Source organism: Sorex fumeus, unplaced genomic scaffold (genome assembly GCF_029834395.1).
Source record: "Sorex fumeus unplaced genomic scaffold, SorFum_2.1 ptg000007l, whole genome shotgun sequence".
Lineage (NCBI taxonomy): Eukaryota > Metazoa > Chordata > Mammalia > Eulipotyphla > Soricidae > Sorex > Sorex fumeus.
This window is the reverse complement of record NW_026606064.1, coordinates 53,552,472-53,565,381: the sequence shown is the minus strand read 5'-3', so window position 1 is coordinate 53,565,381 and position 12,910 is coordinate 53,552,472. Positions and strand designations below refer to the sequence as shown.

Here is a 12,910-nt window from a genome sequence, read left to right as displayed (position 1 = left end):
TGATTCAGGAACAGTCCTAAGCTAGATGGGATCAGGTAGGAATTAATATTCCACTGATGCCAGTTGTGCCAAGTCATTACATGCTAGGTGTCCTCCATAACATCATTGCTGTGCCCATTGATGTTGAGTGGCATGAAGTGATTGCTAGACGAGGCTCTATGAAGAGATTCAGGGACTTTCCAGGGGACAGGTGGCTGCCCTGGGCTTTGTTCCTGTGCCCCCTGTCTCTGAATAAAGGGTTCGGGTTGCATAATATGGACCGGATTTTTGGTGGTCAAAGTGGTGGTGACTCATGTGCCATCGAGAAGACAAACATGACTATTTCAGTGCTTCTCTGACCTCCCAGTGGCTGTGGAAATATTTTCAGAGAGGAAACACGTTAAATGTTCCTTTAAGACATAGTCAATGCATGACATTATATTGGTTTTAGGGGAGGGATAAACACATACATTTTGGAAGGTTGGCATGATAAGAGGAGTAACCCTGGGTCTCCAGGTCAGTTTTGGAATTTACTGTTTCACCTACCTCCCAGGATTCTCTGAATCTCCCTGTGACTCCAGCCCTACACTGTCTTCCGAACCACTCCCCACATTGCTTTCTTTCGTTAATACAAGTTTGTACCTCTTGACCTCTTTCACCTGAGAAATGTCTTTGTAAACCGAGACATATATTTGGTCATTTCACGTCTGTTTCTTGGGTTGTGGTTGCTTCTGTGATACACTGCAGCATCTGGCCTTCCCAGGGGAGACAGTGAGCAGTGTCTGGAATGCCCCATGAGGGTAAGAATAGCCACAGTGAGAGGACTCCTGCTGTCTTCTGCACCCTGCAGTTGTCAGAATCTGTTTGCCTAAGAGGCAGACAGCTCAGGGCTTGTTCAACTGGGAGACAGAAAAAAAACTGACCTCCTCTGGTGCTCCAATCGCCCCTCTCTGCTCTCACCCTCACATCTTCCATAGCCAAGAAACAGCGATTCCTGCAAAGACTTCTCACCTCCTTAGAGAATACGGGTTCCCACTCTCCAGCAGCCTTGAGTTGGGGCCATTCTGGAAGCATGGAGCATCTGGACTCGCTGGGCTTCCTCATCGTCACATTAAACTGCAACGTGACCATTGTGGGTGAGTAGTGGAAATGCCTCAGAAGCTCTTGAGTTGGTTGTGTTTTTGCTTCTCTCTTCTCTCCCTGTCTTCCACTAGGTCTCCCCACCCCTACATCTTCACACACACACACACACACACACACACACACACACACACCCTCCCACATACCACCTTCCACCTTCCACTACCCCAACCACACACACACACACACACCACCACCACCACCACCACCACCACCAACACACACACACACACACACACACACACACACACACACACATACACTCCAGATAAAGGTCTGTCTATTACTGGGGGAGAGAGTATGGTGCATGTAAGCTTTCGTCAGTTGCTCCATGCGTGGTTCCACCACCATTTAAGGAAGTTGACTTGTGTGTAAGTGCTGTTTCTCATCTAGCAGGGTGCTGAACTGGAAGGATGAAGGAAGTGGAGGAAGTAATTTTGTATAACTCTTCTTAGCCTATGTTATACCAAAAGCTGAAGAGAAACGAATTCCTGTGCTATGCTTTCTTCTTATCTGTCCTTGTAGATTTACCTGATTGTTTAATTTGTAAATATTAACTATTTTCTCTTGTAAAGTCCCAACTTTTAGTGTATTCTTTTTAAAAAAAATAAAAGTAATGATTTCTCAGTTAGATGCAAACAAGTCAAAATTTCAGACAGTGTCTTAGAAGAGGGAATAAAAAATTTAAAATAAGTCCCCAAAGAGTTCCACAAAGATAATCTTGTGGGCAAGGTGCTTGCCCTGTACTTTGCAGACCTAGGTTCAATCACTGGCATAGCATGTGGTTCACCTGAGCCCACCAGGAGTGATCTCTGCGCTGAGTCAGGAGTATTCCCTGAGCACAGCCAGGGGACAAAATGCCTCTGAAGTGGTTGATATGTTTCTTACTCAATTTGTAGAAATTAAACAAATTCTATATCATTATAGAAGTACAAGTCAATGACTTTATCACTCAGCACTAATCTGAGTTTAATTGTCTTCATTTACACTAATGTCATTTATTTCTGATAATTAGGTGAAGTTTTCTGCATAGAAAAAATTAAACTTATTTGATGATTTTAAAACATGTTCCCAAATAGTTGACTTGTGACATCAAAATAGGGCTTTGAAATTATTTTTATTTCCTAGGTTCCTTTTTTATTTATTCATGATAAATTAAAGAAATAAAAACTTTATTAATTCATTTTAAGCGGAAAGGGCAAGAAGAATTTCACTGATACAAAATATCTGAATACTGTGAATATTATTGAAAAAGTTTGATTTAAAGGACCATAAGGCAACATTAAGTATAAGCTCTGGGCTGGAGAAACTCAAAAGTTCAGACCAGACCTTACATAATGGAGCTCCAGGTTCAATTCCTGTTACCACATGATTCTCCCAATCACAATTGGGAGCAACACAGGGTACCGCCAAGTATAGTCCCAAAACAAAACCAACCAAACAAGCAAATAAACAAAGGTCCTTCAAATAAAGATTTTGTGGATCATTATTATATAGATATAGATTTACTGAAATAAACAGTTTGTATTTTCTGGACATAGTTTCAGAAATATGCTATATTCTTTACATTTTTTTCTTTTTCTTTTGGGGCCACACCCAGTGATGCTCAGAACTTCCTTCTAGTTCTGTGCTTAGAGGTCACTCCTGGTGGACTTTGGGGACATATAGATGCTAGGGATCAAACTTGGGTTGGCCAGGTGCAAGGCAAGTGCTCTATCTGCTGTACTATCACTCTGGCCCCTAAAAATTTTCTTGATGTATGCATGAAACTTCTCATTAATAGTATTGTAAATCATGGTGACTAAAATTCTAAATTTTTTTTTTTTGCTTTTTCGGGTCATACCTGGCGATGCACAGGGGTTAATCCTGGCTCATGCACTCAGGAATTACTCCTAGTGGTGCTCAGGGAACCATATGGGATGCTGGGAATCGAACCTGGGTCGGCCACGTGCAAGGCAAACGCCCTAACTGCTGTGCTATCTCTCCAGCCCATGGTGACTAAAATTAAAAAAAAAACAAACTTGAGATTTGAACCTTCAAATTTTTTTCCTTGACTTTCAATGGTGATTTTTAATGGAGCACATCTGCTTGCTGATTTTCAAAGTTGCATACCTGAAAGTTATGCAATGTTATATTGCAATGTTACTTCAAGCAAAGAGGATAAATTAAATTAAAATGTGTAAATTAATGAAAAAGGGCCAGGGAGACAGTTCAAAGGACTGGCGGGCATGCCTTGCATTCATGAGTTGTGATTTCAATCCTCAGCATTACATCTCCTCCACACACACCCTTCCCAAGCATTGCCAAGAGTAGTTTGGTCTCCCAGGCAGCTCCAGGGACTCCTCCCCCCTCCTCCCCGGGCCCCTAATGCCGAACACACAAAAGTTTCCTTTCTGAACAGTAAGATCTTATTGTTATAAATTTGCTAAGTCCCACTTGCTAAGGGACACTACTAAAAGTTTACATTAGTGGAGTGAAATAAAACCTTTTTTGGGGGGGGGGGCACAGCTGGAGGTTCGCAGGGCTTACTCTTGGCTTTGCACTCAGGGATTGCTCCTGGTGTCACTTGTGGGACCTTATAGGGTGCCAGAAATTGAACCCACACTGACAAATGGACAGCAAGCACCTTGCCCTCCGTATTACTGCTCCGGCCCCAGTTAAAACATTTTTGGTGCTAATAAATTTGCTCCTCCCAAGCCAGGGAGATGGCGTAGAGGTCTAGAATGCATAATTTGCACACAGGAGCTCCAGGCTCGATTCACCACGCCACATTAATCCCTGGAGTTAGCACAGAGTTAGCCCAGCTGAGTTAGGAATAGCCCATCTGGGGCGCACACACAATAAACAAACAAGATCTGCTCACCTTAAATACGTTTACCCAGAAGTGTTTGACCCCTTGTGAGTGTTAGTGCTTTGTCACCTGAGCCATCAATAATATTGTCCCGGCTCTCAAGTTCCGGGGACTCTTCAGCCGGCAGGGATGTGTGTGGGCGCCCCGTGCTCACGTTCCTCTGTCCTGTTTCCTCTGCCCCAGGGAAGATCTGGCTTATTTTCATGATGCTGCTGAGGATGGCCGTGATTGTCCTGGCGGGGTCCCCCGTCTACCACGACGAGCAGGACAGGTTCGTGTGCAATACGCTGCAGCCAGGCTGCGCCAACGTTTGTTATGATGTCTTCTCCCCCGTGTCGCACCTGCGGTTCTGGCTGCTGCAGAGCGTGTCTGCGCTGCTCCCTTCCGCCGTGTTCCTCGTCTACGTGCTGCACCAGGGTGCGGTGCTGGCCGCAGGGCTCGGTGGCCACGGCCCCTCTCACCTGCCCTGCCCTCGGCCCCGAGGGGCCTGCGGCCACCAGGCGGTCCCCGACTTCACCTGGGGATACATCGCCCATCTCTTGCTGCGGACGCTGCTGGAGGCAGCTTTCGGTGCCTTGCACTATCTCCTCTTCGGCTTCGTGGTACCCAAGAGATTCTCGTGCACGCACCCGCCGTGCAGCAGCGTGGTGGATTGCTACGTGTCTCGACCCACCGAGAAGTCCATCCTGATGCTGTTCGTCTGGGCGATCAGTGCCCTGTCGCTGCTGCTCAGCGTCACTGACCTAGTCTGCAGCCTTCGGCGCAGGCTGAGCCGGAGCCGCGCGGCCCGGGGTGCACCCCGGGGTCTCCCGGCCTCCACCAAGGCCCCCGGCCAGGATGGCAGTTGGGAGGCCGGGGGGCCACCCGCTCACCCCAGCTCCTGGAGAGGAACCCAGGGCGCCGACAGCCCCAGCGGTCAATCCGCTGTCTCGGGACAGATGGAGCTTCCTGAGGAGCTGGAGAGTGAGGGGTTGTCCTCGGGCAGCGACAAGCTGGCCTTGCGCTGCAGAGACAGCGAGGGCGGACCCCGGGGAGGAGAGACTGTCCACCACGAGCGGCCGGCCTCGGCCCCTCGCGGCAGGCTGGCCCAGCACTCTCCGTCTGCTCGGCCCGGCAGCTCCCGGAGTGCTCCCCACTTGAGAACTAGGAAATCCGAGTGGGTGTAAGGGGGTGGCCACGTGGCCTGGACGATGTCCAGGTCCTTCCAGATTCAGGTGCACCGTTGACCCCCTTCGACATCTTTCCAGCCCTCTGTGCTCCTGGGAACACCACGAGGCAGAAAGGCCCGCTGGGACCCCGTGCAATTGGAGGGACACTGTGGTAAACCCTCCCGTGAGTTTGATTTAGACCCCACTTCCCTCTGAGTGAAGCCCTGGGCATTCAAGGGGTTCAATGCAAAGGTGGCTGTTGCTTGTCTTTGAGACAACTTGCGCTCAGCCTCTTTCCACATCCAAATGCAGACTGGAAGCAGGAATGGGTCCTAGGGCAGATACAGACGATTCCCTATGCTTCTCTGGTTCCCCCCCAGCCTAACAGGGTGGAATGTCAGTTCCGCTTCCTTGCCCTGAATGTGTATGTTTTTAGGTTTTCTAGAAAATTGTCACAAGGTTAGTTGTTGGATTTTCTGCTTAAAGAAGAACCAGTTCTGCCCTGAAACCTCCTTAGAGATACCAGTTAACTTTCTCCTAATTCCTTTAATAAAATGAGTGCTGAATTGCATTGTGAGCTTAAACTTCTTACCACTTGGTGTTAAAAGAGGAATGACACATGCAAATATAAAATGTTAGCAAACACACCAAGGAGGGGGGGATCTTTAAGGCTTGATACATGTAGGTGCACAGAGTGTGGCTAGCTTGGCTGTCCTGAAGGACAAAAGGTGGTCAGGTCCCAGGCTGGAGCGGTAGCACAGCAGGTAGGGTGTTTGCCTTGCACTTGACCAACCTGGGTTCGATTCCCAGCATCCCATATGGTCCCTTGAGCACCACCAGGAGTAATTCCTCAGTGCATGAGCCAGGAGTAACCCCTGTGCATTGCCAGGTGTGACCCCCCAAAAAAGCAAAAAAAAAGGTGGTCAAGTCCTTTCTGAATATGGAAATCACTTTTGCTGTCATTAATCACAGGGTTTCTTTCTTCTAGGGGACCCTACCCAGTAGGTACTCAGGTACAACCTCTGGTCCTGTGCCCAGGGCTTATTCCTGTCTCTGTTCAGGGAACCATGAGTGGTGATGGAGAGTAAATGGGGTTAGCCACATGCCAGGCAAGAGTCTTAAGCCTTGTACTATCTCTCTGGCATTTGGTCTTTTCTAGTCATTTTTAGGATGGGGGAAATATCTTAGACCACATTCAAACGTTAAGAGAGAGAGAGAGAGAGAGAGAGAGAGAGAGAGAGAGAGAGAGAGAGGAGAGAATTATATATGTGGTCATTATCTTACTTTTGAAGATTTCACTCCTCTTCATTGGCACAACGGATAAAGGAGAGATGGTCACGGGGTCTGTGAAGCACCCCCCACCCCCAAGTTGTCACTTACCCCCAGGGCTAGGCAGAGGTGGCAAAGGAAGGTGAATGCAATTGTTGCAACAAGTAAACTTCCATCTTAGCTGCTTAATACAGAAGTTTCATAAAGAACAAAGGAAGAGTTCCAGACAGCAACTTTCCTCTGGCCAGAACCTCGAGAACTCTTCAGGCTGTGCTCTATCCCTCCCACCTATCGCACCAGGATTAGGAGTGCAGAGCTCGACTTGCAGGGCAGGACTGTATCTAGCCACATCCCTGGTTCTCTAAAACTTTCTGCTGGCAACTGCGGGGCTGCAAAAAGCACTAAGGCCAGAAAGAAGGAGGAAAATCGTGGGAAACAGCAAACTGGCATTTATCTCAGACAGCCATTATTTTCTGAACTCTGTCCCGTTAAGAGCTGCTTGTTAAATTCTCAGCAGCTAGTAAATGACAGAAGCTAAGTGAAGGCATGAGTTTGGGTTTCTGTACGTACTGGGACAGGGGAGATGAGAAAAAAGGTGACAAAACTTACCAGATCAGACTGATGTGGGCCTGCAACTCAAATCTCTAGTGTTTGGGAACCGTTCTTTTAGTGACCAATGTTTTAAATGAGAAAGGGGTCTTAAGGGAGAGCTCATGTGTTAGTTAAACTCCTAGGTCTTTGTGCAGTATGAAAGGCACAAAAACTAATTCTCTAGTCCAACTTTCCAGGAATTTTAAGTCCGGAATCTTGCCAGGTGAGAGTCCAGGTGGGTATCCAGGTGCCCCGGAAGTGGCAGAAACCTTCTGGTAGATTTCCAAGGCTGAACCAACACACACTGCAACAGACAGCCTGGCTGAGACAAACATGATCGAGAGATTAAGAGGATCAGTGGGATTATGCTTGTGCTTAGTAAGAAAAGTATTATTTATGGAATTAATAAATGTGACTGTTGTCGGATTTTGCAGTCTACTCTGAGTCAATTTTAAATCTTCTGAGTGTAACTTGGGTTCCAAGCAAGACATGAGGAGGAAGATACAGCCTGACAGCTGGGAAAGGGGGTGTCTAGCCTTCTCTGACACATGCTCCCCTTCCCCCACCCCGCTCTAGACCCTTCAGCATTTCTGACTCTGGGGGCTGGCTCAGGAGAAGGGGCTGTAAATCCTGCCAGCTGTATTTTGGTTGTGCTGTGGGATAAATGTTTCATAGAAATGAACCAGATGTCTCCGCCACTGCATTTGAATGCTGCCTCTCTCTCAGTGCAGAGAGAGAGAGAGAGAGAGAGAGAGAGAGAGAGAGAGAGAGAGAGAGAGAGAGACTTTTTTCTCACTCCTGCCAATCAGAACAAATCTTGTCCAAGGGGGAATCTTTCCACTCTGTCTTTTCCCAAGGGAGACAGGGAAGTGGCAGAAAATAGAGCTGAAAGAAGTGACTAAATTTTCTCATAAGCTGAACTCAGATGAAAGGAATTTCATGGAGAATTCTGGAAATGAACCGTCAAATGCAAAAGCTACACATTAGTGAAAAGAGCTTCCTAAACCTCTCTACCTCAACGGGTGGGGCGGAGATATGCATGCTAAGAAGATCAGTGGCTGTGAAGAGCCCCAAGCATTAGGCAGCCCTTCACTCCACCAGTCACCTTAGCACCAGAGTCCCCGCTGGACACCAGGTGGCTCTAAAGGCTTCCCCTGCACCCCTAGCTCTGCTGAGCTTCTCAATCTTCACACCCCCTGTATGTGTTTCATCAATAGGCTGAGAAATAAGATTTCAAATCAATGGCACTGTCCCTACAACCAGGATTTATTGAGCATGGACTCTGCTGTTAGTATTTGAGTGCGTCTGTTTCTTTCTATACGGTTTTCAGGGGGAAAAAAATCAATGAATTATATTAAGAAGCCAGAGAACTGGTGGGAGAATTCTAGGCAAAGGCCATTCTCTGTCCCAGGATGCTGCTCAAACGACCCTCCAGCTCCTATGACAATTCCCTTTTTCAGTGCCAAAATGCCCAGTGAAGACTGCCGAATGCAGTGGGTCTGTTGCGAAGTCCAAGGGTACCAGAGTTGACCACACCGGATACCAGGAGCTGTGCTGGCTGAGAAACCGCAGGGCTTAGGAGATGGCCCCAAGCACAGGGTCTCAAGGAATTTCCAGACTTAGGAACTCCCCATTCGCCACCCCCCACTCATTCACCCCCCCACCCAGATTTTTTTCTTACCAGCATGGCCCCTCTTGGGCCATACTTGGGATATAGTCTATCTTTATAAACATCAAAAAGGCTCATTTATCTTTGATGGGACCTCTTGACCATTTTCACTTTCCATCTTGTTCCTCTCTTCCCAGAAGAAGCAGCAGTTATGAACTCTCAGCAGCAGGTCTGGGACTGTGTTGGGTTACTTTAGATAACAGAAGGGGTGAGAATTTAGGGATAATGGAGAAACTGTGGGCTGTCTGGCCTCATGAGAAGATCATTTATGAGACAATGATTCCTGTCTCGAGGTTGAGATACAGCTTCCTATTTCTAATTTCTTTTCCTTTCACTCGCAACTCTCTATCCTTTTACCCCTAGTTTTTCCTGTGATCTGAGATGTGGATTTGTACTAAACAATGACAGAACTGGGTAGACAGAGCAAACCCCATGGAGAGACGGCCTCGTGGGTGCGCTGTCAGGATGCAAAGATTTCCCTTCCCTTCTTTTGAGATTCTTCCTTCTCACTCTTTACTAAACAGTCACAAGCACTCCCTTCTGGCTGTAAGTTGTCAAATGAGGTATCTGCCAAAGTGTAGAAAATTCCTCCCCCCCACCATCACCTTGGTTTAGGAAACAGTATGTTATTTTACATTTGAGAATTTTTTCCCCCCTTGTGCTCTAGGAAGTTAACATGCTTTTGATCTCAGAAATAGTATTTGAGAGGCAATTAAATGTCTGTAAATTGGTCCTCCTCACCTGGGATATTTGATCCGAAAAAAGCCTCAGGCATGATTAAAGTTTACACTAAGTGTATCTAGCACAACTTGCATCAGAAATAAAAACTGAGGACTGCTGCTATAGAAGTGGTTTGTGGGATTGGCCACAAGAAGGAAATAAAGTCTTATCCTAAAGCATGTTCCTCAGAGTTTGTACTAGGGCTAAAGGGGGCTCTAAGAGAAAAGAGAACAGCTAAGACTTGTTCTCCAAGGACAGTTTGACTATTTCTGTTTTCTCAGTACAAAAGAGTTCAGAGAATGTTGACATTTTTTATATGTGTTTATATCTATGTATGCATGTATATATGTATCTACTATCTATCATTGATTGCCTTTCACCTACAGTATGATTATTGGAGGCTGCAGAGAAAGTGCAGCAGGTAAGGGGTTTGCTTTACATGTGGCCACTCCAGGTTCAATCCCTGGCACCCCGGGTGGTCCCCTGAGCCCTCTTTCCTGACACTCTTCTTCCCTTCCTTAGGTATCATTTCCCTCTAGGGCCTCTTTCCCTAGGCTCCTTCTTCCTCTCTGCTCTGCTTAAACTTGTTCCCTTACCAAAGATTCTCCCCCACCACGAGGCCTCCCAAAGCCCATCTCCTTTACCTCCTCAACATCACGGCACCATCCCCCATCTCATATCCTGGTGACTTGGATCAGACCTATTCACTCTACAACAGAAGAAAACGAAGGGCGAGAAAACTGAAATTTTTCATCAAAAGACAATCTGATCAGACAGAGGCCATGCCTCCACAATCTGAGAAGTTTTGGGTTCCTTCTGTGGTTCCAAAGTGCCTTCCTGAAGGTCATCAGAGAGAACAAGTTCTTGCTTCCAGAACACACAATAATCTTAACTTTTCAGATTCATAAACAACTTAACAAAGAGCTCAATGACTTATAACTTTTTAATAGCAATGTTTGAAGCTATATGAGAAAGCTGCAGTAGATCTATAGAAGAATGAAGGAGGTGCTTGATTAAAAATTAAATTGGGAAATATTTCATGAAATTAAAAAATTATAATTAGAAATACAGAACATGGAGGTTTTAGTAAAATGCCTCTCTATGAAACACTGTTATGTAGTATCTGACTTCTTGTAATGTGTCCTATTATATCAGGGCATGTATTCTTATTTTCTTAGGTTTTCAATTTATGATTGCATTTGTAATCCATACATTTTGCTTTTTTTTCTCCTGCTGATAAATCAAGTGCATTTTTCATCGCTTACCCATTGACTAGCTCATTCACAAATGGTTCTCTGATCCTCTACTCTGGCCTCTATTATGAATGGGTTGTTGATGAACAAAATGCTTCTAGTGTTTGTTATTAAAAAATAAAATGGCCTGAGTACACAGGCTTCTTTTCTTAGGATAAGTTATAGATTTTTTAAAAAGTTTACCTAAGTTTGCAATTGATTATTGAGTTTCTACTCAATAGTTTCTCCTACTTAACTCATATGTAGACTATGGTTTCTGATACTATCATATTTCGTAGATCATACTGGAAGTGCTAGCCTTGGGTCAGAGAGATTGTATATCAGGTATGACACTTGTCATATATAGTACCAGGGTCTGATCCTGGAGCCTCATATAGTCCCACAAATCTGCCTGATGTGATCCCTGAGTGCAGAGCCAGGACTAAGCCCCAAGTACAGGCAGGTGTGACCCCAAAACAAAAATGAAAAAAAAAAGACAAGAAAATGCCAGTCTTATAACTGAGTACATTAAAGCCATCAGAGTTAATACTTTTGTAAATATGTGACCCAAACTCTGATATTTACACTTGGAAAAATGAATTTTCCCAGGGGTAGGGTGGAGTTAGGTAGGTGGGGGCCTTGAGCGATGGTGGGGGGATGCTGAATGCAGTAGTGAGTGTGAAAGTGGAACATTGACTGACTGAAAGTCTATTACGAGCAGCACTGCAAATCATAGTGCCTAAATAAAAATTGGAAACAAATATTTCCATGTTACAAAAATAAGAAAAAAATAAAACGCTTACCCTGACAATGCAGATTTCCTTGGACGCTTTGCTCGGAGTTTGCGTGACCTCCCTCCAGGTAGATGCGCGCGTCTGACCTTCTTTGCGCCAAGTCTGTGAGTAAAGCTTCCCACGGGCACAAAACTGAGTCATCGGGAAGCCCATTAATTATATTTTCATAATTAATTAGTAAAAGAGCTCTTCTTATATATCAGAGAATTTAAATTCAATAAGATTTATAAGTTGTGCCAGCCTTAAAAGAACTTGATTAGGTGAGTTTAAGTGTTGTAATTATTTCAATCGTGATTTTTCTCCGGGCTTGAGGAGACTGTCTTTTGGGAATAAATGTCAATCCCAATTATTCTCAGAAGCACAACTCTATCTAGTTTCTAGCCTGCGGTTCCCATCTGCCCTGATTAAGAACTGGTCTCGGTCAGTTCCCTCACTCCTTTGCATGATCATCTTTATTCCAAACTGAAGCCTCTGTGCCCATCCACAGCCTGTAACTTAGGGTATAGAGAAGGATATTTCCAGAGACGGATGTTCAGGGTGTGGAATTTATGTCACTCTGTTACTGTTTGGGTTAAGAGTGAGGGCAAGGAGGACATTCTGGCTTGGCATACTCAGTCACATCCACACCAAAGAACACCGTGGTGGAAAGATGGATGTGGATGGTTTAGAAGTTTTGTGACTGGTTCATCTGTAAGACATTCAGGGAGATCTGGACTAATAGGACCAGAGCTCAGAGAGGCATGGGGAAGATGACAGATTTTGGAATAAAACAACAGCACTCGTGAAATCCTTGGGCATTCCCCCTCACCCCCGCCCCAAGACTCTACCTTCAATTCCAGGCAACCCTGAACCTCCTGAGTGGTCCAAGGGACAAGAAAAGCAGACAATGTCAGCAAATTGAGTGGATTCCCATAAGTGCTGCTAAGAGAGTGAATCTGTAGTAGCACAGTAGCCTGGTTTCTCTGCCAGAGCAGTGCCTGGGTCTCCAGGATAGCAGAACTGCAGAATCCCACAAATGCTCAAATATCTATGTTTCAGTTTACACACTTCTTTGAAACCTGATTCTTCTTTGCACTTTTGTTCTTTCTTCTGAGGCAATCAATCCTATACCCCAGTTTCAATCCAAAATCTCTGGAGTGGATGGTCTATACCCCTGCCCTGCTGGATTCCCACTGCTGCCTTCTTCCTTGGCCGAGTCACAGTGGCCGGCTTGCGACGGTAGGGAGTCGAGCATGTCAAACACTGCCTAGCTTGGTGGAGGGGCAGAGAGAGACACTAATTTGTATAACGTTTAAATAAGCCTGAGTTGAATTAAACTGAATTGTTATTGTGGTTGTTTCAATATTCTTTACTCTTGGGGCTAAGAGTGTACAGCAGACAGAACTCTTGCCTTGCACACAGCCAACCCAGGTTTGAACCCCTGCACTCACTCTCTATGATCCAGCAAGCAATGCCAGGAGTGATCCTTGGCACAGAGCCAAGAGTAAGCCCAGAGAACTGCTGGGTGTGGCTCCCCA

General features: G+C 45.7%; 1 protein-coding gene across 1 annotated transcript; it reads left to right on the top strand.

Annotated features, from left to right (window-relative positions):
- The first annotated feature begins 1,051 nt into the window (after positions 1-1,051).
- Positions 1,052-5,136, top strand: GJD4 (gap junction protein delta 4). Its single transcript, XM_056107101.1, has 2 exons — positions 1,052-1,115; positions 4,154-5,136. Exons 1-2 carry the CDS (start codon positions 1,052-1,054, stop codon positions 5,134-5,136), a joined length of 1,047 nt encoding a protein of 348 aa, XP_055963076.1.
- Positions 5,137-12,910: the final 7,774 nt, after the last annotated feature.